The following is a 24,807-nucleotide window of genomic DNA, read 5'->3' as shown; positions in this document are numbered from 1 at the left end:
ACCAAACAGTCAGAAATTTACATGTAAATGTGACCTGATGTTTCCATAATGTGCCCCTGCTGTGACGTAGACTAATGAGCGACCAGCCACACCTCACACATTCCTCCTGACCTCTGCCCTACCTTACTTTCCCTCCACACACACACAGAACCTCTCACCTCACCCCTTGATTTATCATTTACCCCAACATCACCCCTCCTCCTCAATCTGTTATCAGCTGTCAGGCACCAACCAGCCCTGGTATTCCCCATTAGCATTAACATCAGTATGCAGCAGGCTATCAATGCTATCTGGACCTGAGGGCGGCGGGAGGGTCGGGAGGGATCCCACATATCTCTGATGTCATCAGATAAAGATGTGGGATGGAGGGTCTGGTCCTGGTCAAGGGGAGGAGTCTCAAATAAAAGTATTTGATTCTATCAGTTTTTAAACTATAGAAGAGGTGAACCAGGTTTCTAACAATGAGCAGTGGTATTTTTTTCTGTTTTGTTTGAGTGAATTGTAAAGCTAAATGGTAAATGATTGGCCTTACATTACAAGTGGATGAACGAGAACTAGGTAGCCTTAAAATTGAAACCAGTCCTTTGCCCATGTAATGATTTAAATGCTCCAATTTCAAGCCTGGTTGGTTCTTCATCAGATACCGGGGGATCAGGGAAAGTCTGATTTTTTTTTTTTTTTTGCTTCATTTCTGCAGCATTCTTTTTCTTCTTCTTCTTCTGATTATTATTATTATTATTATTATTATTATTATTATTATTATTATTATTATTATCATCATTATTATTATTATTATTATTATTATTATTATTATTATTATTATTAGCTTGTTTGTTTATCTGATAAAAAAAATTAATCAGTTTTATAAATAGTTAAAAATTCTTTAAAGTCTCAAAAGTTTTTTATTTTTGTTGGTCTTGGTGACCCTGTGGACAAAAAGGAGATGTTCAGAAGGATAGTGCCCAGTTACTAATTTATTGGCCCTTCTGGCCAGAGTTAGCTAAAGACGAAGTATCTATCTGCAGTTCCTGGTCAGGTTTTTGAAATGGGTTACCAAAGATTCATGAAACAGGCTGAAAAAAATACAGCAGCTTGCTTTGAAACTTTACTTAAAAACTACACAGAAAAAATAACTTGGCGGGATTTTAGTGAACAGGTTAGTGGCCTTAAACACAGAATGCATGAAACACAAGCAGGAAGTCGCATGGAGCGAAAGCAAGCATGTACAGCAAAACAGATGCAGCATTAGGTTGGCCAGATGAGATGTTATGTGCCGGTCTAGTGTAAGTTTTTTTTTTTTTCCTGTAAGTCTTGATGGATTTTTGACACTGCTAAAATCATTAATAATATCCAAGCAGGTACACAAATGGACAGACTGTTATACCAAGAACCAGTGATTGGATAGGTTGTAGTGAAAACTTGCAGGAAGTTCCCAAACAGTTAGATGTACACATTTAACAATGCTTGTGTTGCATAACTGGAAGTCACTTCACTCTGATCTTTACGTTTTTGGAAGTCATGTATCTGATTTCATTAGTATGACATGAAATGATGCTCATCACGTCATTTATCCTTGTTAGCTCCGAGCAGCCGTCTTGTCTCTAATTTGGCACTTAAGTTGATGACAAACAGTTTACATTGGCACCTGAAACAAAGCTGTGTTAGCTTTAAATACTCACCTTAAAGGAGCCTCAATGGGCTTCATAGAAAAGGTGTCTGTGTGAAGCAATTGAGGCGGCTGCAATCCCACATGAGCTCCATTAGCACAACAACACAGTGCAATAACATTAACACTGCCGCCCCCTCCCAAAACACAGGTAATCTTTCAGCAACACACACACACACACACAAATAGAGATATCTGCCCCACATTCTGTGCAAACCTGGTGGTAGCATCATATGAATCATTTACAGAAGCTGGGCTCCTGTGACCTGCTGTCTTAGCAGCGACACTCTCAAACACATGCTCAGGAATTACGCAAAAATGACTGTCGCCCTTGCAGCGCCGGCTGGCATTAGCACAGGCCTTATCTTCTTTATGACTTCCACTCTGCCTGCTTTATTTGTGTACTTTGACTTTCGCTGTAAAGCTCTGTCTGACCCCGAGTTGTGCTGTGCGATGTCAAAGGTCAAATCTGGACTTGATTTCAGCACATAAATTTCAGCTAAATGCACTCGTACTGCAGCCACTCGAGGAGTTTGACCCACAGATAAAAGTAAATCGAGTGTGCAGCTTGTGTTGTGATTTATCTGAAGCCTATTTTACAGTCTAGCATCTCGGTGGCTCACTTGGCTACAGCAGATATTGTGTTTCTGGGTTTGAAAACAGATTCGGACAATTTTGATTAACCTCTTGATACTCAACACTTCCGATCTTTCTCCACAATAAAAAAAATGTCAAGCAGAGGCAGAATGGCAACCCTGAAGAGTCCCCCAGGCACAATAATAAGTTTCCTGTTGAGGTTTTGGCAGTGTTGGGATTTGTAAGGATGTGAGTTAGCTCAGTGCTGGCTTTAACCAAACTGTAAGTCAAACATTAGAGTACAGTGGTTGGCCTGATTTTGAAGTATCAGCCGATCCACAACAATTTAACAAGACATTGATACTTTCCAAATGCTCTTAATTTCTGAAGTTTTCATATGGCTAAAGGAATGCTACTCTTATGGTATGATGTACAGTTTTAAAATCTTCCTTATTTTTGTTTGGTGTGGTTAAAGCTCCCCACACACAGATGCTGAGGTTGTCAGGTGGACAAGTTCAGGACCAGCTGGCAGCCCCCTTTCCTGCTCAGTCCACTGCCTTATCTTCTTCAGCTCCAGCATGCCAGGCCCTCTAAAATAACTTAGTGTTAATACAATCTTCCTTTTTTTGAACAGACCTTTCTTAACCACATTTCTGATCCTGACAGAAAAAAAAAACAACAACATTGTTACAAGATTTGGGAACACATCCTGAGCGTTGGACTTCTCTTCACCACAGGTTCATGGGCAGAGGTGACCTGTTTTGCAGCACAAAAGTCAACGTGTTACTATCCCAAGTTGTCCCACACACATTACAAAAAAAACCCTGTCAATCAGAAGTCAGACAGATCGTTTGTATCTTGAGAAGCTGCTAGCTAAAAATATTTTATACCGGGTAGATATCACAAACTCTTTGGTCTGACATTTTCTATTGAAAAAACATTCAATGAGGGACATGCTGCTGAGATACCGTATCGAAGGAAGGCACAATGATATTTGTTGCAACTTACACACTGCAAAAAAATGGAATCTCACCAAGTGTTTTTGTCTTATTTTAGTAGATGTCTTTTTAGACTTGATAGGAGCCACTTTCAGTTGACCAGTCTAGAAAAGTGTCTTATTTCAAGTAATTTCAAGCAATTCAGACCTCATTTTTGTCTTTAAATAACTTGAAATCAGACACTTTTCTGGACTGGTCAAGTGAATGTGGCTCGTATTTAGTCTAAAAACACTTGTACTGAAAATAAGACAAAACACTTGTTAAGATTTTTTTTTTCAGTTAGAGGTAAGAATCCACAAAGAAAAAAGAGACACTTATTTACCAAATAAGATTTGATTGGTTTTAGCATGTATAATGTTGCTGCAGATGGGTTTATGTAAAAACAGAAATATAGATGCACATAGAGGAGGTCTTCATGTGTCAGTGTGTCAAACTGTGGCTTCAGCACAGATGAGTGTGAGCCTTTCTGAACACTTCTTTTCTTGTTTGAGTCAGAAATGGCAGCTAAAAAAAATTAAAGTTAGAATCTGTGAAAGTGGAAAAAACCATCTAGCATGTATCAATTCAAAGTTCAAAGGTGAATCTATAATTTTTTTATAACCTCCAGCAAACTGGGGAGTGATTCAAGAGATGTTCAAGCAAACTGAAGCAAAGAAGGAAGAAAGTAAATGAGTTTCAGAGTGTTTTTCGTTTCCTCCTGTGTTCACATTTTATCATTTTATCACCATCAGGTGTTTTCTTATCTCTCCTGTATGCTGAGCTCACACCACTGCAGAACACATGGATTCTTACCCTCCAACTAAAACAGTCTCATTCACCATGAAGTTTATTCCTACAGTGAATAAATCTTTTTTTCCTCTCTGAGCTGTAACATCCTTAAGAAATTAATCTTCTGTGAGTGGTAATCTGATGAAAACAGGACTGGTCTTGGTTCTCTTCTGCATGCAGCTAATGGGATTACGGGGTCTTGTTCTTTTACTGATGCAATTAAAACGTGGAGGCAATTCACAGCCTTCACTCACTGAAGCATCTTAATTGAATGCGTCTCCTAAAGAGGCCTTAACGCTCTGTTTGCATAGAGCACAATTATCCTGCAATAAATTATGAGGCGCGAAAATAAAACACAAAAACTGTTTTCATAACGTGATTTACGAGGATATTCTGGCACGCGTAAAGAGATTAGACGGAAAATACTTTAAAAAAGTTAGATTTGTGGTTTTTTTTGTTTTTTTTTTAATCCAAGCAGAGGAGGGGAAGCTGAGTGTCTTGAGTTTTATTTGCCAGCTCTTTGGAGGGATGGGGGTTAGTTTTTTGTGTGAGGGTAACAGAAGCGCACCCCTCCCCTCTCTTCCCTCCTCCTCCTGCTCCCCTGGCCACTCTCAGACCATTGTTGTTGTGATCGCCGGCCGGAGAGGAGCAGTACTGCTGCTAGAGGGCTGCTGAGAGGAGGACGCAGTCAGTCTTTCTCCGTACTGTTGAAGAGGAGCCATCTGAAGAAGCTGAGCTTCACAATTTCGCAGCAGTTTCCGCCGGGATAAACTCACAGAGGAGAGGAGAACTTTCAAAAGCGCTGCGTAAAGACGCACGGAAGAGTTACCCCAGAGTACAGTCAGTGCGAGACAGGACTCAAAACTCCGAGACACGTTTTTCTAACCTGCCTAAATCGCTTTCTCTCACCACTTTGGATCTTTTGCAACAATTTCTCTAACGAGAAGGGACTTACTCTGCTTAAGATAAACTAGTTTGCAAGTCTTTCTCTCTATGGATTTAGCTCTGTGAACGACAGGCTGCGGTGGACTTTGCCCAGCGGGATCACGCAGCCCCTTCCGCCGGTCACCAAGAGAGAGAGGGCCCGGCAGCTGTCGTTCATGCTCCGAGAGGCTGTTTTGATGGATTTATAAGCTTCATTTTCATCCGGATAGAGACGATTTAAGACTGCTTTGCTCCAAATGAGGGTTTCAAAATTTCAATATTGGCGCGTATCGGCTGGAATAAGGAGAGATTTCCCCCTCATCTCTGCGAGGACAGACCGGGAGGAAAGGTGGGTGAAAACAGACTGGGACAGCTGGGGGTTCTTGGAGAGTTGTTCTTTCATTCATTGGCAGCGGGTGTGTGGAGTTTGGGTTGGAGTGCTGCACAAATCCACACAATGCATGCGAAATTCTTAAAATCAGATTAATTTGATTTGACGACTGGCTTTATACCTTCAACATGTTTTACCTACTGCCATGAGAAAAAGGGAGCTCATATTTTGTAGAACAGTTACTTCACGTACCAGGGTCACTCATTGGTAATTTATATTTTAAGGCAAGCATCATCCACGACTTAGCAAAGAGAGGTGTTAATAAGGCACCAAACCATCCGCAAGAACTGTGTGTCAGGAGAGAAGTGTGTTTGTGTTGCTGAGATTGGAGTTTGAACCCTGAGACCAGAGATCACATGCAGTCCCATATTTGACTTCACAGATGTTTCGTTTCTCATTTTCCTGCTCATTATAAATAAACTCACAAAAACACAATAAGACGATTGGCTATGGAAAAAATAAAAGTGGAATTTCTTTAAGTCTGATTTTCAATACTAAGATTCGACAAAGTGTTGTAGTGGTGGGCAGTGCTTCATACGCGTGCAAAAACTGTCATAGTAACACTCGTTTCAGCAGCTCACTTTGACTCTTATTAACTGGCAGATATTGAGATATTGGCGTGGATATCGTGTGACAGAATTGTACAGCTCCTTATAAATTGAGAGTCTGCGCAGTAAATCCGGAGCTGATAGTGAAATTAAGTCAATACTTTCAAAGCACGAGCTGATGGCTGCAGCGTGAAGCAGCAGGAGACGTCCTTTCCAGACCTTAATTGAGAAAGAATACGTTTCATTCAGTGAGTCCTTTAAACCCTCTCTCAGTGTGTGTGTGTGTGTGTGTGTGTGTGTGTGTGTGTGTGTGTGTGTGTGTGTGTGTGTGTGTGTGTGTGTGGGCGCGGCATGCATGCATGGAGGGCACACACCGGGGTCTGGCGCCTGTGCGCAGTTGGCTCGACCCTCAGCAGAAAAATCACAGCGTTTCACTCGAAGTTTTCTTACGATCTGTCAGAGCTCATTGTTTGTCAGCAGGGCTGGTTTATGGAAGCAGGGCTGTATATTCTATTAAAATAAATCTTTATTTAATAACATGAACAGTACAGCTGCAGAGAAACATGAACTGATGGGATCCAGGTGAGGCTGAGGCGTTTGATGTGTCATTTAGGTTGCTTCACTTCCACAGGGGATGGAGTGTGTTTCTTCCCTAACTTTGCTTTTAATTATCATTTTAAAGGCCTGAAAATGTGTTGTAAAGATTGCTTCAATTATGAATTCATTAAAAAAAAATCAGACCTCAGTTTAAAGACATCAAGCTTAAGTTACGTAAAGTTAATTGACAGAAGGCGTTAAAAGTGATACTTTCACCAATTTATGTGTCCAAAAACAGCAAAGCAGCAACTCTAACTGCGGGTCAGATATTCAAATAGGCATCTGAATTTAATTTGAATAAAACTTATTTGATTAATCGTATTGAACTTATTTGAATAAAACTTATGCTGGACTTAAGAGAGATATGTCTTTCAACAATATTACTAATATTGCTCCAAGTTCAGACTATAAAGTTAAACTGTGTTATGCATACTCAAATGTAAGGTCTCATGTGGGTCAAAGTAAAAAGTTGTGACTCAGAGTTTGTAGAACTCCTTCTGTATTCCTCAAACTGAACCCCTTTTACTGCCCGTCGTGTTTTCCATCCCGTCCTGAAATCAACTCAGGCTTCAGCTCCTGCAGATTCTGTAGCTTCCTGGCAAGTTTCAAGTGTTTTTCTAGCAAGGGCCCATTATCCCGGGCCAGACCAAGCGCCATCCATTGACAAACAACAGGCGGTAACAGCCCTGCTCCTTATTCATGACGCAGGAGAGCCTGGACAATGTAAGGCAGACGAGTGGGACAGTTAGCGGGACATCTGCTGACGAATACAGCTGCTCACAGTCAAAACAGGATTTCTGACTGTGTGCCTAAGCTGGATTTGTGCTTTCTGACACCTGGTTGAATTATAACAGTAAACTTCAGCTGAGGGAAATCTGGAAGCATCGGGTTTCTGATCAGAAGATAACCTTTGTGTTTTCTTGTGTCCGCAGGATCCAGATTTAGAGACTTTGTGGGTTTCTGGAGTTTCCAATGCCAGGCCCCAGGGTGTGAGGCCAACCCCGGCTTCAGATATATTTTTATACCTTTTAACCACAACATCACTAAGAAGATGGCGAGGATCTGCACAGTCTGCGTCCTCCTGCTCTGTTTGATGGACAGAGTCTCTGCAAGGGCTCTCGAAGAAGGAAGAAGTAGAGGTAAGATCACCTGAAACCATCAAACAAACAAATCTGCTCTGAAATCACACCACTCTGAGACCGGTTTCCTCCTCAACCTTCAGGGGGATTGTGTTATGTAAAACTTCTGTGTCTGGCTGGAAACTTCACTGGTTCTAAACCACAGACATTCAGTGGAAATCTAATCTGTTAAGGTTACAATCAGTCCACTTTCCCTTGTTAGAAAGTGTCAGTTTCTTGGCAGCCGCAGCCTCAGAGGAAGTCAAGGTGACAGGAAAAATGACAGAGAGGCTGCAGTCAAGGTTTGGATGGAGGGAGGAAAAAGGTGGAAGAAAAAAGGCTCTCAGTGTTTTTGCTGCTGTAAACTGTGCTACCTGATCCGCCCGAGGCCCTGAGGCTCGGAAGTGTAAATCTGCCTGGCTGCGTGCCAGCTGTAGAGGAGGAAGAGGAGGGGAGTGAAGGGGCTTTTTCATTCATGCTTTACAGACAGATGCCGATACAAGAAGTCAGAGATTGTTGGTTTCAAGATGCTTGAAGACATTTCCATTGAGTGAGGAAGAAGTGGTGAACACAATTAGGAGTTCTATATGTTTTCTTTGCTGCTGAGTCAGTTTGTGAATTAAATGAAAGGACTTCAGGTGACATTCTTGTGTAGATTGATGAAAGACACAGTGGATTGTTTCCCCCTTAAAGGCAGAAAGCATGAAGCTGTCTCCTTTCCGTGCTGCAGGGCCTGGCGTGTTTGTGCAGGACGAGAAACCTTAAAGGTTCATGAACAAAGAATCAAACTGGAATTGATGACAGAAAGATTGTTAATTACAGTGTCCGCAGCTCTGAGGAAATAGATGAAAACTTCTTACTTTTGTCCCCGTTAAAATGTTTAAATATAAAACTGTATTTATGAGCCAGAGTCAAATAAAAATCAAGTTTCTCAAGACAAACTTCCTTGTAACCTCTCTGCAGTTCCCTGTGGGGAGCCTAATCACCAAGCTCAGTAAATAATGTTCTTCTGCTTTTACAAAATCTACTTCACTGCATAATTACAGCACTGCTTCAAACTATTTCAATTATTCTCAGTCCTCAGGCGTTTTCTGTCATGTTCCTAATCTGATAAAATCTCAAGGAGAAAATAAATCGCAGCGTTCTCCTGATTTAATTATACTTCTAATGTTACTAACCACATGCTGCTAAATGCAGCCATCTGACTAGTCCAATGTTTTTTTTCTCCTCCTACAGGAAAATTATTTCTGTCCAGTTTTCTGCCACATCATTACAGACTGTACACAAGCCTGAGGACAGCTTTTCTTAAAGACAGACTCGTGTCTAAAGAATGAGACAGGAAATATCACAGATGATGTGCGAGTTAAAAGGATGATTGAGCTGAACTCATTCAGTTAATTGTCACTTCACAGAGAGCTTTTTGTAACATAAAGAAGAACAGAGTGTGCCAGGGAATGCCGTCTTTTCCTTTGGTCTCCGTGCAGGATAAGTGGGTTGGCATATTTTTTGGAGTGCATCTGCTGGTCAGGCTGAACGTTCAGAACAGAGCCGCCTGTGGACAGAGTTTGACCTCTGAGCGGCAAACTTTCTGAGTGCTGTTTGAACAGATAATGAATGGATGCTGACAAAGTTAGCATTCATTCATTCATTAAATGCAATTATTTTCTACTGCAAACATGAGCAAAGTGTTCTACTTTACTTTTAATGCAAATCAGACAGCTGCAAAGCTGTGACGCTGTTCAGGAGCCTGATACAAAAGCATCATGTAACTTGAAGTGAAGGATGTTCTTCTTTTCCTTTTAAGTGCAGGTAAGTCTGTCAGCTTTAAAGAGAGTTGTAAGGAAATATGAAAAACTGAAATGAAATGAGGCGTAGTAGTTTGAAAGGTAAATGATGAATGACATGTACTGTGTTGCTGTACAGGATAAGGTATAGTTTAAAAAAACATGAAGATTAACAGAAGATACAGACTTCATCCTGTCTTGGTAGTACTGTACTTTTCTGGATGGTTGTGCTGCTCCCTCCCCGGGTCAGGGCATGTTACTGTCCAAGGCCTCTTCATTGTCCGTACCGCTATCCACCGAGGGCTCCTCTGCCAGCCCGACCAGCCGGCCGGCTGGCTGACTGGCTGTTTGGCTCGAGCAGCCGAGCGGTTTGTTTGTGTTGTGTTGTGTTTTGTTTGCCCCCTTGCCTCTGGGTGACAATTCACACTCTGCCGCGAGTTCAGCTCCCGGGCACCGTCCCTGTCTCTGCAAGTTCATTAGCATGGCTTTGGGTTAGTGTGTGTGTGTTTGTCTCTGTGATTAGTAGTTTTACTGTCATCAATTTTGCTCCTTTAGAGGAAAATGTGTTCTCTGTGTGGAGTTTTGTATAAAAAGACGAAACAATCTCACCTCACCATCAAGACGTTTTAATCCACTGCTGCATTGACCAATCACTACCTCTGATTTTCCACTTATGGAGCTGTTAGCACTGCCTCTAAAGCGTCACCCCTCTGTGTACTCTGCATGATCAGAAATAAAAGCAGCACTTCACTGGGACAAGAAAACAGATTGCCCTTTCACTAAGCGCCCACAGGAAGCAATCAGAAAATTGCTCAGGAAAATTGCTCGTTCTGAGCGACTGAGCAGAGAGCAAGTCCGGGGCACACATATGCTTCTACAAGTGAGTGGGCGAGGACATGAATGGGAGAGTAACCCACTGAAAGGACGGCACTGTGGCTGAGGGTGACACCATAGTGGCTGGGTTATCAGGGCACTCTATCAGCAGCCCCTGGTGGCATTAAATGACAGCGGTTGTTCAGGAACATTGTGTACTCCTGTAGCGAGACCTTTCAGGGGTAAACTGAGACCTCCCGGTGTTTTGACAATTTTTGTCTTGAGTTCAGACCAAGGTGGTTTGTAGCTGTTCATTTAGATCCCTAAGCCCAAATACTGAGGAGTGACAAGAACAGGAAAAGTAAAAACTGGTCTGGAAGTGAACTGAAAAATACTTAGAAAAACTTTCTACTGAAGGGTGAAGTCAAATGGAAATACTTAGTTCTGCAACATCTAAAATCTTTCTTCTTTTAATTTTTCTTCTTCTCTACCAGATATTCGTGTCTCCAGGCCTCTCATCGCTCCAGGTTACCCTGAAAACACAACAGCTGTGGTGGGTGGTCAAGCCAAACTGGTGTGTAAAATCCACCGACCGGCCTCCACAAAGGTTCAGTGGCTGAAGACCGAGGCCAGCACATCAGGGCAAAGCCAAGAAGGACAGCCTCGCCTCAAAGCTCTCACGGTGAGAACAGAAAGCCTCAAAGGGTTTCATCTCTTCCTCTTTTTTCCGAAAGGATTTTTTTTAACAATCTGTCCTCCATGCAGGCCTTGCAGAGCAACGCCTCAAAGCTGAACACCCTGCACCTGACCAACATCAGTCTGGAGGATGCAGGAGAGTACATCTGTATGGCTCAAGGCATGCACGCAGGCAAGATGGTACAGGCCATGCAGTCTGCGTGGTTGGAGGTCCTGCCAGGTAAGAACTTTGACCACATTTTGAAGCATAAACTGCCCTGAAAGAAAACCACAGCTATTCATTGTCCCACTTTTTTTCTAACTTTAACTTTTATCTCACAGGTACCATCATATCCAGAGCTATGGACATGACTGCTGCTGAAATCCCTCAAGGTACAACCACTTCATGTTTCTGTACCAATAAATGCCATCCCCTGTAGGTTCATGTAGCCTTTTCTCAACATATCAGCTTCATGGTTTCCCCACCAATGACTGTGGGCTGGAGTAAACTTCTCTCCTCCTAACGCTCACTTAGATCTCCAGCGAACCTTCACCGCCCCTCAGATTTACCCTCCGTCCACTGTCACGCTGCAACATGTTCATTAGCTCAACTCTCCTCCTCAGTGTTTCTTTTCTTCTCTCCTCTTTGGATTGAGCAAGTGTAAGGAGGAGCAGAGAGGGGAGGAGGGTGTGTATCAAGGGGGTCTGGGACTGTTGGGCCTTCTGGTCCCCATGGTGATTTCATTGTGTGTGCACATAGGAGGGGGGTGGGGGATGGAGGAGGTGAAAAGCTAAAGGTCAAAGTTTGAGGGATGGCGACTTGCTCCAAAACAGAGATGAAGCTTTAAGTTGCTGACTGAGTGGCATCAACATTGTTACAACAACAATATTATCATTATTGTTGTTAAAAGAAGCACAGAGAAACACCTAGCAACATGCTAACACTGTGTTTACCATTCTGTGCCTCTAACAGATGTTCTTGAGGACTTGAGTGAAGACACCACAGAGCATCTTCTCTTAGAACCAGGAAATGTCCTGAAGCTTCGCTGTGACATGAGCACCCGACCTGGCATGGCAGTGAACTGGTACAAAGAGAGAAGCCGGATTGTGCCAACGCCACGAATCCAGATCCGTGGTGCAATCATGGAGATCACAGATGTGGCGTATGAGGACTCGGGTGTTTATATTTGTGTTCTGCGAGGCTCCAAAGAGCCAGTGAGGAACTTCACCATCACTGTGGCTGGTAAGGACATTTTGCATGTTAACCTGAAGGTTAAGTCCTGCTAGCAACTGAAATAAGTTTCATATTTTACCTAACATATTAAAATTATTGGATGTTGGTATAAAAAGTGGATGAAGATTCTGTGTTGTAAATATGTGTCCGAGTTATCTCACACTGGGACTACTGGCTGCTTTCAGCAGCTTACTCAAAAAGTAACATGTAAATTTACTAAGACTGACAACAGACAACCTCAATTTGTGACATCACAAGTTGGTGAATCCCCTTATAAGGTCAAGAGAAAACTTTCTTTCAAGGCATTGACAAAAAAGCTCTAGAATGCTTGATTCCAAAGTGCTTTGTTGTCTCTTAAAGAGACAGTATCTGAAATTAAGCCTTTAAGAAAGAGGCTGCAATGAAGGAAAGCAAAGCAAAAGCAAAAAAAAACTACATTATGTTATGCTAACTGCAATTTTCCAATTCAGAAAGCTGATTTAAATAATTTTTAACCCTTGAGATTATACTTTGGACAAAAATGCTAAGTAGCTTTTGCTTCTTACATGCAAATACTTGCTATTGGTCCTGGTCTTTTCCCTCAAACTCTCTTTGTCTTATCTTTTGTTTCCAGACTCACTGGGGTCAGGAGATGATGATGAAGATAACGGTTTGGAGGACTCATCAGCTGAGCTTGAAAATGACCAAGTTTACATCACCAGAGGTGGGTTATTTCAAGCCAATTACCTGCATTCTTTAGCCTTCATTAGGACAGCCTGGCTGTAGGCTCATTGTCTTGTTGTTGTTCAAACAGGTCCTTACTGGACGCACACCCAGCGTATGGAAAAGAAGCTGTACGCTGTCCCTGCTGGTAACACAGTAAAGTTTCGCTGCCCCGCCATGGGGAGCCCACAGCCGAGTATTCTCTGGCTAAAAAATGGACGTGAATTCAAAGGGGAGCATCGCATCGGGGGAATCAAGGTGAGGATTTAAAGTTTGATGTAGAGTCAAACCATGCTCATTATGATGAAGGGTTTTCACTAAACTGTTTTTCCTTACTCCAGCTGAGGCACCAGCACTGGAGCCTTGTGATGGAGAGCGTCGTGCCTTCAGACAGAGGGAACTACACATGCGTGGTGAAGAACAAATATGGCTCCATTGACCACAGTTACGTCCTTGATGTCCTAGGTAAGAGTCAAAAGTTCTTAAAATGTTCAAGTCTTTTGGTCGTTAACATAGAAAACTCCAGGAAGAGCTGTGGGGATACCAGAAGGTGCTCGCCTGGTGTTGTTAGCAGGCTGTGGATGGTCAGGCGTCCACGCCACGTTTCTACCTGACCCGTGACAGCAGATTGATGAGGACTGCGGTCTGTTTGTTCATTTGTATGCTTTCTGTCCACCACGGGGTCAGTTTCTGTCCCCATTGTTGGAGGAGAAGACTAACGAGACAGTTAACGAGATCAGAGAGAGTGAGCCCAGATCAAAGAGACCCGGCGACCAGCTGACAAAGAGACATGCTAACAGAACAGTTTTTCATTAGCCAATGATATTTCCTGTCCGAGTTCAAACGCTTTATAACGGAAAGAAACAGGTTCTTTAGATGGTTGTTGATTTCTTGATGGCTTTAGCTGTAGCTTTCTGTGACCCCAGTCTTCATGTATGGACCCCTGATGTGAGAGGTGTTAGTAAGACTCCACACTTGGAAGATCAGTTCTTCATGTCCCTGAATAACCTTTGAACTCCTGAGGGAAAGATGAGGGGCTTATTGAGTTTTTCCCACTTTCCTCATACGTCCTCTGGTTTCTTCTCCTTACAGAGCGCTCCCCACACAGGCCCATCCTGCAGGCCGGTCTACCTGCTAACAAAACAGTCGTGGTGGGCAGTGATGTCCAGTTCCACTGTAAAGTCTACAGCGATGCCCAGCCTCACATCCAGTGGCTCAAACACATCGAGAGGAATGGCAGCCGCTACGGTCACGATGGAACGCCCTACGTTCAAGTCCTGAAGGTTAATATTATAGATGTGCATAAAACATATTCTTGTGGAAGAAAAGCATCTTGAGTTTCTTAAATAGCTAAGTTGCAGTCAGCATTTTCACTTTTCCTGCATCCCTTATTCCATAGACCGGCAGTCTGAACATGTCAGATGTAGAGGTGCTCTATCTGTCCAAAGTGACCATGGAGGACGCTGGAGAGTACACCTGTCTGGCTGGAAATTCGATTGGATTTGCTCACCAGTCTGCCTGGCTCACTGTCATTTCAGGTAACATGCTTTAAACTTTCACATTCCCAATCAACAATCCTTGCATTGTCTGCGTAAAAAATCAGTCGCACAACACATGACTCCAGAAACATTTGTTTCTTGGCATCTTGAAACTTACTGAAGTCTTTCTAACAACTGTTGTTTTCTCATAGAAGAAGAAGCAGCAGACGCCATGGACACTATGGAGACCAAGTATACTGACATCATCATCTACGCCTGTGGTTTCCTGGCTCTGATCATGGCCATCATCATCGTGGTGTTGTGTCGGATGCAGGTCCATCCCAGAAGGGAGCCGTTTGATGCTCTGCCTGTGCAGAAGCTCTCCAAGTTTCCTCTTCGAAGACAGGTAGAATATCGAAATCCCCATGTAATGTTCAATGACTGATGCCAAGAGTATGTGTGAAGTGGTTTAACAGAGGCTGATCTTCAAACTGTATCCGTGTTTGTCTTATTTCAGTACTCTGTGGAGTCTAACTCATCAGGGAAATCTAGTGCGTCCCTCATGAGGGTCGCTCGCCTCTCCTCCAGCTGCTCACCTATGTTGGCTGGAGTCATGGAGATCGAGCTTCCTTATGACCCAGATTGGGAGTTTCCCAGAGAAAAGTAAGTTTGAGTCACTTCTTTTGTGTCTTTTTAAAAAAAAGCTTTGTATAACAGATTATAAATGTCGACCATTTTTAAAAAGAGTGTTTCTTCACTAAGTTTAGTCTGACCTCTTGGATCCAGACCCATTAAAACATTGTAGCTCTCACATCATGCAGGGACCTAAAAAGCAACAATCCCACAGCCCATTTTTAGCCCTGCCCAACCTATGTTTTCAGAAACCAAAGCCCCAAATTATGGATTTCTTCACATTTCATTGACATACTTATTTTCCTCTGTTCCTCTCTCTAGTTTAACGTTAGGCAAACCTCTCGGAGAAGGCTGCTTCGGTCAGGTGGTCAGAGCTGAGGCTTACGGCATCAACAAGGAGTCGACCGAACAGCCAACCACTGTGGCGGTTAAGATGCTCAAAGGTAGAGAAGAAATGATACAGCTCTCTAAACACCTTCAGGGTTCAGTTTGAATATGTTGTATATATGAAAGGAAAGCTCGTCTAAATTGATGTATTTTTTTTTCAAAAGATGATGCCACAGACAAAGATCTGGCAGACCTCATCTCAGAAATGGAGCTGATGAAGGTGATGGACAAACACAAGAACATCATCAACCTGCTTGGAGTCTGCACACAAGATGGTGAGTCTCCACACTTCCATTTCTACTTTAGGCTTGGGTTAAAAAATCAGAAGTCTCAGGTCAAGTCAGGTGTCAGTCTGGTGGTCCTCTTGGTATTGGAGCCAGTGATTAGATCAGATTGTGATAAGATGACTTCTTCCTCCTTGTGTTATTTATGACCCACCCTTATTTTGAAAGGAAAACAATACCTTTCCTCAAACATCCCAACCCTCTTTTATCGTAAACCCAAACAAGCCATCCTAATTTAGAGAATGTTTCAACTTAGGTGGTCCCAAGCCTCGGAGCTATAACAACAACATAAACAACCCCATCATTCATCTTGCTTGTGTTTGCCCTCAGGCCCTCTGTATGTGCTGGTGGAGTACGCCTCTAAAGGCAGTCTGAGGGAGTACCTGCGGGCTCGGAGACCCCCTGGCATGGACTACACCTTTGATGTGACGAAAGTGCCTGAAGAGCAGCTCACCTTCAAAGACCTGCTGTCCTGTGCCTACCAGGTTGCCAGAGGGATGGAGTACCTGGCCTCTAAAAGAGTACGTTCACTTCCATTTAAAGAGGGGAAATTACTTTTGGTAGACAGAGTGGGGCATAAGAAGACCTCACTGATTTTAAGTGGTTGTAAATAGTTTCTAGGAGATGTTGATGTCAATTGGATGGCTTTAGGAGAATGTTAAGAAACTTTCAGACTTAGTTGATTGGATTGGCCCAGAATAGATCCTCTATAACGCTGCTTCTTTCACTGATACTAATTTGTATTCTTAAATAAATAAAACATAAATTTACTCACATACTTGCACAAAGCAGCACAGAAGTACTGGTCTGAATGCATCGCCCAGTCATAAGAGTTGTACTCACTAATGTTTGGTGTTAGCCAATCAGCGGGTTTATGGTTTTGGATGCTCTGAGTAAACTTCATAAAAGAGCCTCAGCCCTGTAGGGATGTTTCCGTGTCAGACCTCATATGTGTTCACATTCTTTGGCAGGAAGTACAGCCACAAAATAAAATCATGGTAGTAAAATGCCAAACGTTTGAGAGCTGCTTGGGCCCAGTGTTTTGTCTTAAAGGCATCAGGATTGGGTTCATGGGTTTGGGCACTTGGCTTTCAGATGGATGAGCTTGGACCATCATGGCAGCACTCTTTCTCTGTCCGTTTTACATCTTTTCTTCCCACCCCCACCCCCCATGTGTCTATTCCTTTCATTTTCCCAGCATGCTCTCTGTCTGTGTGCTTCTTATCAACACGTCTCTTTGTCTGCCAGCCGGTGTCTCACACAGGCATTCCTCAGCAGAGCGCTGCTGCAGCTTCACTCCTGTTTACTCTTCTCCATCCATCCATCTGTCCATCCCCTCCGTCGCAGGGCTTTGTCCTTTTTAACGCTGCCATAAATCTGTTAGCAAACAGGCAGTAGAACTGTCGTCTGGGTGTAGGCATCGGGTTTCTGGCTCTCCGGCCTCCTAAGAATGCAGGAGTCTGAAGCTAACCCTCCATTATGGGGAGACCCACAAACCGAGCCTGGTTCATTTTGCACGTCCCCACAAATCCCACGTCTATTTCGAATGAAAACCAAAATAAACTTAATGACATCCATTCAATGTGGGCAAACAGAGCCTTTCTTTTTTCCTCCCAAAGGGTTGTTTTTTCTTCAAACTCCCGGCTCTCTATATAAAGACATTTTAATTTTGTTGCGTTCACTAAAATGAGGCTCCCTGTGTTGACTCAAGACTCCTGACCCTTCTCATTTTTGGAGAAAATCTGCTATGAATCATTTCTGCCTCCCCTGTCTCTGTGTTATTACATGACCTCTCCAGCTTGGAACACACAAGACTGTGTTGTCTCATAAGTAAAAGAGCCTTTCATGAATGTAAAACCTTTGATTGTAGGGTTATATTGTGACTTTTTTATTTGTGGAGAGCTGTAGATTATAAACTGAACCCAAAGCCATGAAATCAGACCACTTTCAAGAGCACCTCAAATCTTTCTTATAGACAAAGCAGTTGGCGTTAAGCTCAGTCTTTAACCCTCTCTCCTTCATCTCTGCAGTGTATCCACAGAGATCTCGCAGCCAGGAACGTTCTGGTGACGGACGACAATGTGATGAAGATCGCTGACTTTGGCCTGGCCAGAGGAGTCCACCAGATCGACTACTACAAGAAAACCACCAATGTGAGTGACACTTGGCTGTGGCATGTTTTTCAGGAATCTAAGCCACACTGGAAAAAACGGAAATCTTATCAAGTGTTATTGTCTTATTTTAGGTTAAAAATGTCTTGTTATACTTTATATGAGCCACATTCAACTTATCAGCTCAGAAAAAATGTCTTATTTTAAGTAACTTAAAAACAAAAATGAGGTCTGAATTGTTTGTAACAAGTAAAAAGAAATCTGCCAATGGAACAAGAAAAATTTGCTAAAAAATGTGCTCAAAAACAGAGTAATGTCTTAATACAAGTCACTTTTCTCTTGCTCTATTGGCAGATTTTTTTTACTTACACTTACTTTACAAGCAATTCAGATCTCATTTTCATCTTTCAACAACTTGAACCAAGACATTTTTCTGGACTGGTCATGTAAATGTGGCTTATATTGAGTCTAAAAAGACATGTTCTACTGAAAATAAGATGAAATTACTTGATAAGATCTCATTTTTTTCCGGTGCACATTTTTTTCTATACCTTAAATAGAGGCACTTAAAAGTATGAAATGTAGAAGAAGTGGAAGTCCTCAACCTCTGGCCCTCCTTAAACATCAATAAAGCATCATTTTCTCACTATTCAATCAAAGTATTCAAATATCTCCATGTTCAGACGCTCCAGCACAGCTCCTTTCACAGCTTTAACACCACTTGAAACAGATGTCTGATGTTTTCCTCTGAGTGGCAGCAGGATTAATAGGACTTAATTAGGAAAGAGAGAAAAAAGGACAAGAAGGAGGGAGAAGTGTGAGAGCTAAGATCTGAAAAAAAAATCTTGAACTTTAATTTTTTGTGAGACATAGATGTGTTGAGAAGAAAAGTGAGCTGCTCTGGTTTTAATGTGTTCTTGTTGGCTGTGCAGGGACGGCTGCCGGTGAAATGGATGGCACCGGAGGCTTTGTTTGACAGAGTCTACACACACCAGAGCGACGTGTAAGTACAGCTTCACATACTGAACATTACACAAGGACAACATCTTGTTCCCTTCAATGAAGGCTGCTTTAAACTACTTAAATATCTTTCATGTTCTAATTTTTTCCCCTCCACAAAACTCTTAGGTGGTCATTTGGGGTCCTGATGTGGGAGATCTTCACACTGGGTGGCTCACCGTACCCTGGCATCCCTGTGGAGGAGCTCTTTAAGCTGCTAAAGGAAGGACATCGTATGGACAAACCCTCCAACTGCACACATGAACTGTATGTCATATCGACTGATTCGCTTTGAATCTGTGAGCCATTAACTTCAAATTCTCTGACTTTAAATTCTCTTCATCTTTTACCTAATTGTTGAATTTGTTGTGTGTCTTTCAGCTACATGATGATGCGTGAGTGCTGGCATGCTGTGCCCACCCAGAGACCGACCTTCAAACAGCTGGTGGAGGAGCTGGACCGAGTGCTGCTGTCCATCTCTGACGAGGTGAGTTTTGGAACACACACACACACACACACTCACAAACACACACACACACAAACACTCAGGCAACCGCATGCATTCATGAGGATTAACACACACACATGTACTTCCTTGTCTTTCACAATCTGCTGTCCAGATGTCTTCAGTGCACAGGAGTGAATGTGTAAAAAAAAAGTAGAATTCAGGGCGTAAAAGCCCACAACAAACAAAAACAAAGCTGGCTGTGGTGTGAAAATGTCTCACAGCATCTTTTTCAGATACATTTCTAAACATTTCCAATGTGTCGTGATTTTGAGTCTGAACTGACCTTTCAAACCATTGTTCTCTGTATTTGCGGTGGTCTCAAACTAAAGTGGCATGCTATTCCACATCTGGACCTCATTAAAGAGAAACATCCAAAGCAACAGTCTGAAGAGTCACCAAATACAACTTCAACAAGTTTTGTTTTGTAATCTTTCAAATTGCTCTTCTTCTCTGCATCACAGTACCTGGACCTTTCCACGCCCTTTGAACAGTACTCCCCATCCTGCGAGGACACGTCAAGCTCCTGCTCCTCCGACAACGACTCTGTTTTTACCCATGATGCCTTGTCCACCGACCCCTGCCTTCTGGGCTACCAGGACGTACGCTCAAGGCTAGACATGAAGACAGCGCTCCGATAGACTGACGACTGAAGGCACACCTCACATAAACACTCATCAACACAGTACGAACATGAAACGCTTCTTTGGGCTTATTGTGACACATCCAACGGCGGCCATATTGGTTACGTTCTTTGTCTTCATCCCGCCCTGTGGAGGAGGAGGAGGCCGAAGATTTTGGGACAGATGAACAGAGAAACATGCATGAGGAGCACTGAGGCTGTTGGCTTCACACGATGTACTTTGGACTGTCAGCTCTGGCACTGTGCCCATGAACAGCTGTGAACCTGCGGCACTAAACTCAGCAGAAGAAAGCCCGGTACTCAAACGCCTCACAAGCTTTTTCTGATCAACCGATGGACAATGATCTCAACTCAAAACCGGGGCGTGAAACCTCGCTGGTAAAGACATTTTCACAAGAAAAAAAGATTTATTTTGCTATGATAAAAAGAAGAAAGTGATTGTTAAATATAAATCTCTTTATATAAGATTATTTTACTTTTGTGATGCTTATTTAAGAAGAACAGTCTTAAATCTCAGGATCTCTTGTGCTAAGAAGTTGCTGTAAAGGCAACAAAGTGCCTGAATTTATGATTTCCTGTGAATATATTAGAATATCTAAGTATTGTATGTACATATCAACGACATAAAGACAATTTCCTTTTATAAATTATTCTGAATGACACAAAATGAAGGTAATTAGAGGTGGAAGTGGAGAGAAATTCAATCATATGTTTCAAGTGCCAAACCCGTCTTCTTGTTTTAGTGTAATCCACAACCCTTCAGTTCTTAAATATGTTTACATTAGTAACAATCCTGAAAAAGAAAATACAACCTCTTTAAGTTTTGGCTGAGCTGAAGAAGAAAACACAACTTTTGTTTTCCATTGACGAAACAAACCTCAAATTTGTGTGGTCAAATATGGACTGGGAGAAATCTTTTCACTTTAAAAGTTTGGATTCAGTCTCTGTTTGCAATTTTTTAGTCAATTACTCCACCTCTCGCCTGAGAAAACAACTTGTGGTCAAATTCCAGAAAGAGTCAACGAAGTTCTTGCTGCTGTCTTAAAACAAAAACCACAAAACATTTCAGATCCAACAACTGCATTCCTTAAGTTAAACATGAGGAGTGCAGGGTCCTGGAGGTCATCAGAAGGACTTATTTACATGAACTAACAACCAAATAAACTTTGAGATGGTGTTAGTGGCCTCAGCTCAGACAGAGACCGTGTGTCCAGACTGGGACTGGTCCTGAAATGGGGGACTGAGGATTCAGCAGCACAGGGACTCAAGCCCACTGTCACTGCTGACAAGGAGAGGAGCACAGGGAGGAGGAGGGAGGGCACTGAATGTGAAAGCCAGTGTGATTGATTTCAAATAGAGGAGAAGGGGGAGGGTCCCTCCTTTGTCTGGCTCTCACCCCTTCACCCAGCCCAATCTGTTGGCGAGGGGTCCTCAGGTCCGCAGCGCGGCCGGACAATGAGGGCTTTGCAAGCTTAATGGGTGTGACTGTGGACCAGAGGGAGTTTTTTTGGGGGGTGGGTGGTGGTGTGGGGATAGCTTGGGCTTGTGTGCAAATGAAGAGGCTCTTATTATGGTAATGTCTCCTCTTCTTTCCCAAACGCCCCTATCTTTATCCCTACAGACGCCATCTTTTAAATTACAAATCTTAATTCAGATTCGGCCACTGCCACCGGGGCCAGCTGCAGAAAACTCCCCTGTGGGCCGAAATGCCAACTGAGTCCTAGTCCACCCCCTGAATCTTACAAGTAACACAAACATCCACAAAACAAGCGTTTACAATGTGACTCTAATCAGCTATCCTCCTCTAAGAAAGTTTGTGACAGGTCAACAAAGAGAAACTGGGTGTTAAAAAGCTCAACAAACTTCACATGTGACAGGTTTAAGTCTTTGGAACTTGATTGGTGTTGTTATTGATTATAAACTTGCATCAGATGTTTTATTTCACCATTTATTTTGGTCAAGTTTTTGTTTCAAGTGTTCAAAAGTTTAACAAAAAATGTCTTTTTATTCCAGAATCCCTTAAAAGCATCACTCAGTCACCTTCCTGTGTAAAAACCAGCCATACATTTCATCCATGAGGGATTCATGTGTCTTCTCTCCTCTTTTCCTGGTACTTCATGCTGTCAGTCATTGTGCAGACAGCTGGTGTCACTGATGAATATCACATTTTGGAATGAAGCTCTTACATTTACATACAAGCTGTGTCTGGATTCACCCACATCTTTACATTCCAGCTTCTCTCCCAGGTACGAAACTGTAAACTGTCACCACGTTCTTAAACATTTCCTCAAAAGAATTATTTTAGAAATATCTAATTTATTTGTTTATTGTTTTTGTTTTTATATGAAATAAAGTATAATTTAAAAATAAAGCCGCTCCGTGTCCTTGTGTCTTTCTCTGCCCAGAGATTCAGTTTGTCAGGTTTGAGGATATCCAGACTCAAGCTGGAAGCCAGTAACATCCTGAATCTGAGCAGGTTGTTATTTTTATGATCCAGTTCTTTCTACAGATGTGTTTACATGTGAGACTTGGCAGAGATGCTGTCGGTTTTGTTTACAGTGGCTGTCCTTGTCATTTGGCTGACAGTGGAGGGTCATAAACCCTTTGAGATCACCTGAGCTTCAAGGCTGCAGAACCTGCACGATGCGTGAGCTACGTGCTCCTGGCTGTGTTAATCCAATCCGCTCTTGGCTTGAGACATCTCATTTGTCTGAAGTTCACACATGTTGCTGTTTTTCTGTTAATTTGGCCATTAAACATGTTTTGTACTTAGCTTTAGAAAACATTTGGTGCATGTCTGAAAGTATTTACATGATTGTTTCAGTCAAACTTCTTCCCAAAGCTTTATTCCCCTCAGATCAATCACTCAGCTGCTTCTGTGGTGTTTGGAGTTTTTCCCATTTCAACTTTATTTTCAAGATCTGTGACTTTAAAGATGTTTACAGACAGGATGGAAACAATAATCAATGAGAAAAACAAATGTGAGAAAGACGAAAGACAGAGACGAACTCAGAGAGGAGAGACGGCGAGATGGAAGAATGAAGAGATAGAGGTCAAAGGTCAAGAGGAAGGAGGAGAGGGCAGCAGTGATCTCAGCCAGCTCTGCCTTTTGAAGTGTGTGTATGTGTGTAACACTCTCCAGTGTGTCTGTGCACATGATCATGTGTTTGTGTGTGTGTTATCTGCTGCTGACATGGTGTGTGGTCTGAACATGTATGTGTGAGCTTGTATGTTTGTGTCTTATCTTCCATGCATAATAAATCTCACTCACCCACAGGCCTCTCTGTCTCTTTGAGCTCCCTCCTGCTACAGATGATAAACGTCTCAGTCTGGGATTTATGTCTGGAGGTGTGTGTCTGTGTGCTTGTGTGTGTGTTTGTGTAGCATTAGCTGTGATAACTAGTGAAGATTATCTGGGGTTGAAAAAGAATATAAAAAATCTGAAACTTCTCTTCATAAAAACTTAGCTCCAGCCATTCGTTTATTTATCTATTTATTCATCTATTTATTTATTTATTAATTTATGCAGAATATAAAAAAACCGGAGACTTCTTTTCATAAAAACTTAGCTCCAGCCATTAATTAATTAATTTATTTATTTATTTATGCATACATTAATTAATTAATTAATTTATTTATTTATTTACCATTATCATTTTATTATTTTGTACTTCTCTTCCTCTTTCTTTGTCACAGAAGGGGACTGGAGCCACTAATACGTGTCCAACTTGAAGATAGAATTCTGAACATGTATGAATGTATTTTGAGATTTAGGTTAAAAAAAAAAGGGGACAAAATTCTGAGATTAGATTCAGAAATTCAAGGCAAGAAAAGTCAGATTTCTGAGATGAAAGTTGGAACATGGAGAAAAGCTAAACTCTGACTCTATTCCTAAGGTTAATGTTGGAGCTCTGAGTGAAAAACTTCATAAATTTTTTATTTGTAATTATGAAACATTTGGTAAAAAAAATGATATCAAAGATGGAAAACCAATAAAAATTATTATTATTATAAAAATAATCCAACAGTTATCACAAAATTAGTCCGAGTTCTAGGACGTAAGTCAGTATCTAGAGGGTTTTCTTAGAGTTCCAAGCAGAAAAAAAGAAATCTGTATTCTGATGGTAAAAATTTCAAAATTTTGAGGAAATAAGTGAAGGACCAGAGACTATAATCAGATTGATGGGCTCAAAGTCAAAAGTCAGAAAGTGAAGAAATATTGAGGGTAGAAAAACAAATCAGAAATCTTACTGTAACCTCAGATTTAGATTAAAGTCAGAATTTGGAGATTAAAATCAGATTTCTGGAAAAGAAACACAAAATCTGCCTGAATCTCAAAACTCCAAGAAAAAAGTTTTGGCTCTGATATTAAAGATGAAATTCTGAGGGGAAAAACAACTGATAAAAATCTGAAAATCCCATTTGATAATCAGGGTTTGGGGGGGGGGGGGGGGGGTGTTGATCCTTTATCAACATATCATTTTCAGTGCCCCTAATCCTCCTTCATTCTTTGTAGTATTCTGAAAAGACTCTTTTTAGTGATGTGATGAAAGTGTTTGTCATGATTCTCACTCAAAGTTAACACACAAACACATTAAATGTATCGTGTAGATGGAGTTGCCATAATCCAGTTCCCCTGTAGTTTAATTTTTTCCCTTGTTGACTCTGGTTTTCCTGAAACGTCAGAGTTGGAAGCATGTCAGCGCCATTTTTGGTGACATGTGAGTTTTGCTGCTACAGTGTGTGGGCTTTGGTTCAGAGTTACATTTTATAGAGTTTAAGAGTTTAAACCAACATCCTCAACCACCAGAAAGCTTTTACTACTAAGGAAGAGAGCAGGATATGTTCCAGAAATCATTTCAGTTCATTCTTCCTTTTTCCTGTATTATTTGAATCAACACTGGCTATCATCGCTCAGTTAACTTCAACATCCAAAGGATTGTATTTGTTTTAAAATCCTAGAGAACAGGAGC

The 24,807-nt window shown here is 41.9% G+C and overlaps 1 protein-coding gene across 2 annotated transcripts; it reads left to right on the top strand.

Annotated features, from left to right (window-relative positions):
• Positions 1–4,649: 4,649 nt before the first annotated feature.
• Positions 4,650–22,205, top strand: fgfr4 (fibroblast growth factor receptor 4). Of its 2 annotated transcripts, none has more exons than XM_074671933.1 (21): positions 4,650–5,281; positions 7,401–7,607; positions 10,678–10,865; positions 10,949–11,099; positions 11,201–11,251; positions 11,832–12,101; positions 12,706–12,795; positions 12,886–13,052; positions 13,136–13,259; positions 13,887–14,077; positions 14,194–14,332; positions 14,488–14,678; positions 14,790–14,935; positions 15,227–15,348; positions 15,457–15,567; positions 15,907–16,097; positions 17,607–17,729; positions 18,620–18,690; positions 18,816–18,953; positions 19,068–19,173; positions 19,656–22,205. In XM_074671933.1, the coding sequence occupies exons 2-21, from the start codon at positions 7,520–7,522 to the stop codon at positions 19,830–19,832; spliced, it is 2,835 nt and encodes a 944-aa protein (XP_074528034.1). In that variant the 5' UTR covers positions 4,650–5,281; positions 7,401–7,519; the 3' UTR covers positions 19,833–22,205. The 2 variants fall into 2 exon arrangements, with proteins under 2 accessions (XP_074528034.1, XP_074528033.1); XM_074671932.1 differs by having other exon boundaries at positions 14,485–14,678.
• The last annotated feature ends 2,602 nt before the right edge of the window (positions 22,206–24,807 follow it).

The sequence above is a fragment of the Halichoeres trimaculatus genome, unplaced genomic scaffold (genome assembly GCF_033239565.1).
Source record: "Halichoeres trimaculatus isolate MK-OKI-2021-1 unplaced genomic scaffold, fHalTri1.1 fHalTri1_scaffold_6, whole genome shotgun sequence".
Lineage (NCBI taxonomy): Eukaryota > Metazoa > Chordata > Actinopteri > Labriformes > Labridae > Halichoeres > Halichoeres trimaculatus.
The sequence above is the reverse complement of the archived record's forward strand: the minus strand, read 5'-3'. Positions and strand labels throughout refer to the sequence as shown.

Coding starts and splice junctions, on each gene's coding strand:
- fgfr4 (XM_074671932.1), top strand. CDS start 7,520: ATGGCGAGGATCTGCACAGTCTGCGTCCTCCTGCTCTGTTTGATGGAC. Junction 12,796..12,885: donor CCAAGTTTACATCACCAGAG/GTGGGTTATTTC, acceptor TTGTTCAAACAG/GTCCTTACTGGACGCACACC. Junction 18,691..18,815: donor TACACACACCAGAGCGACGT/GTAAGTACAGCT, acceptor CAAAACTCTTAG/GTGGTCATTTGGGGTCCTGA.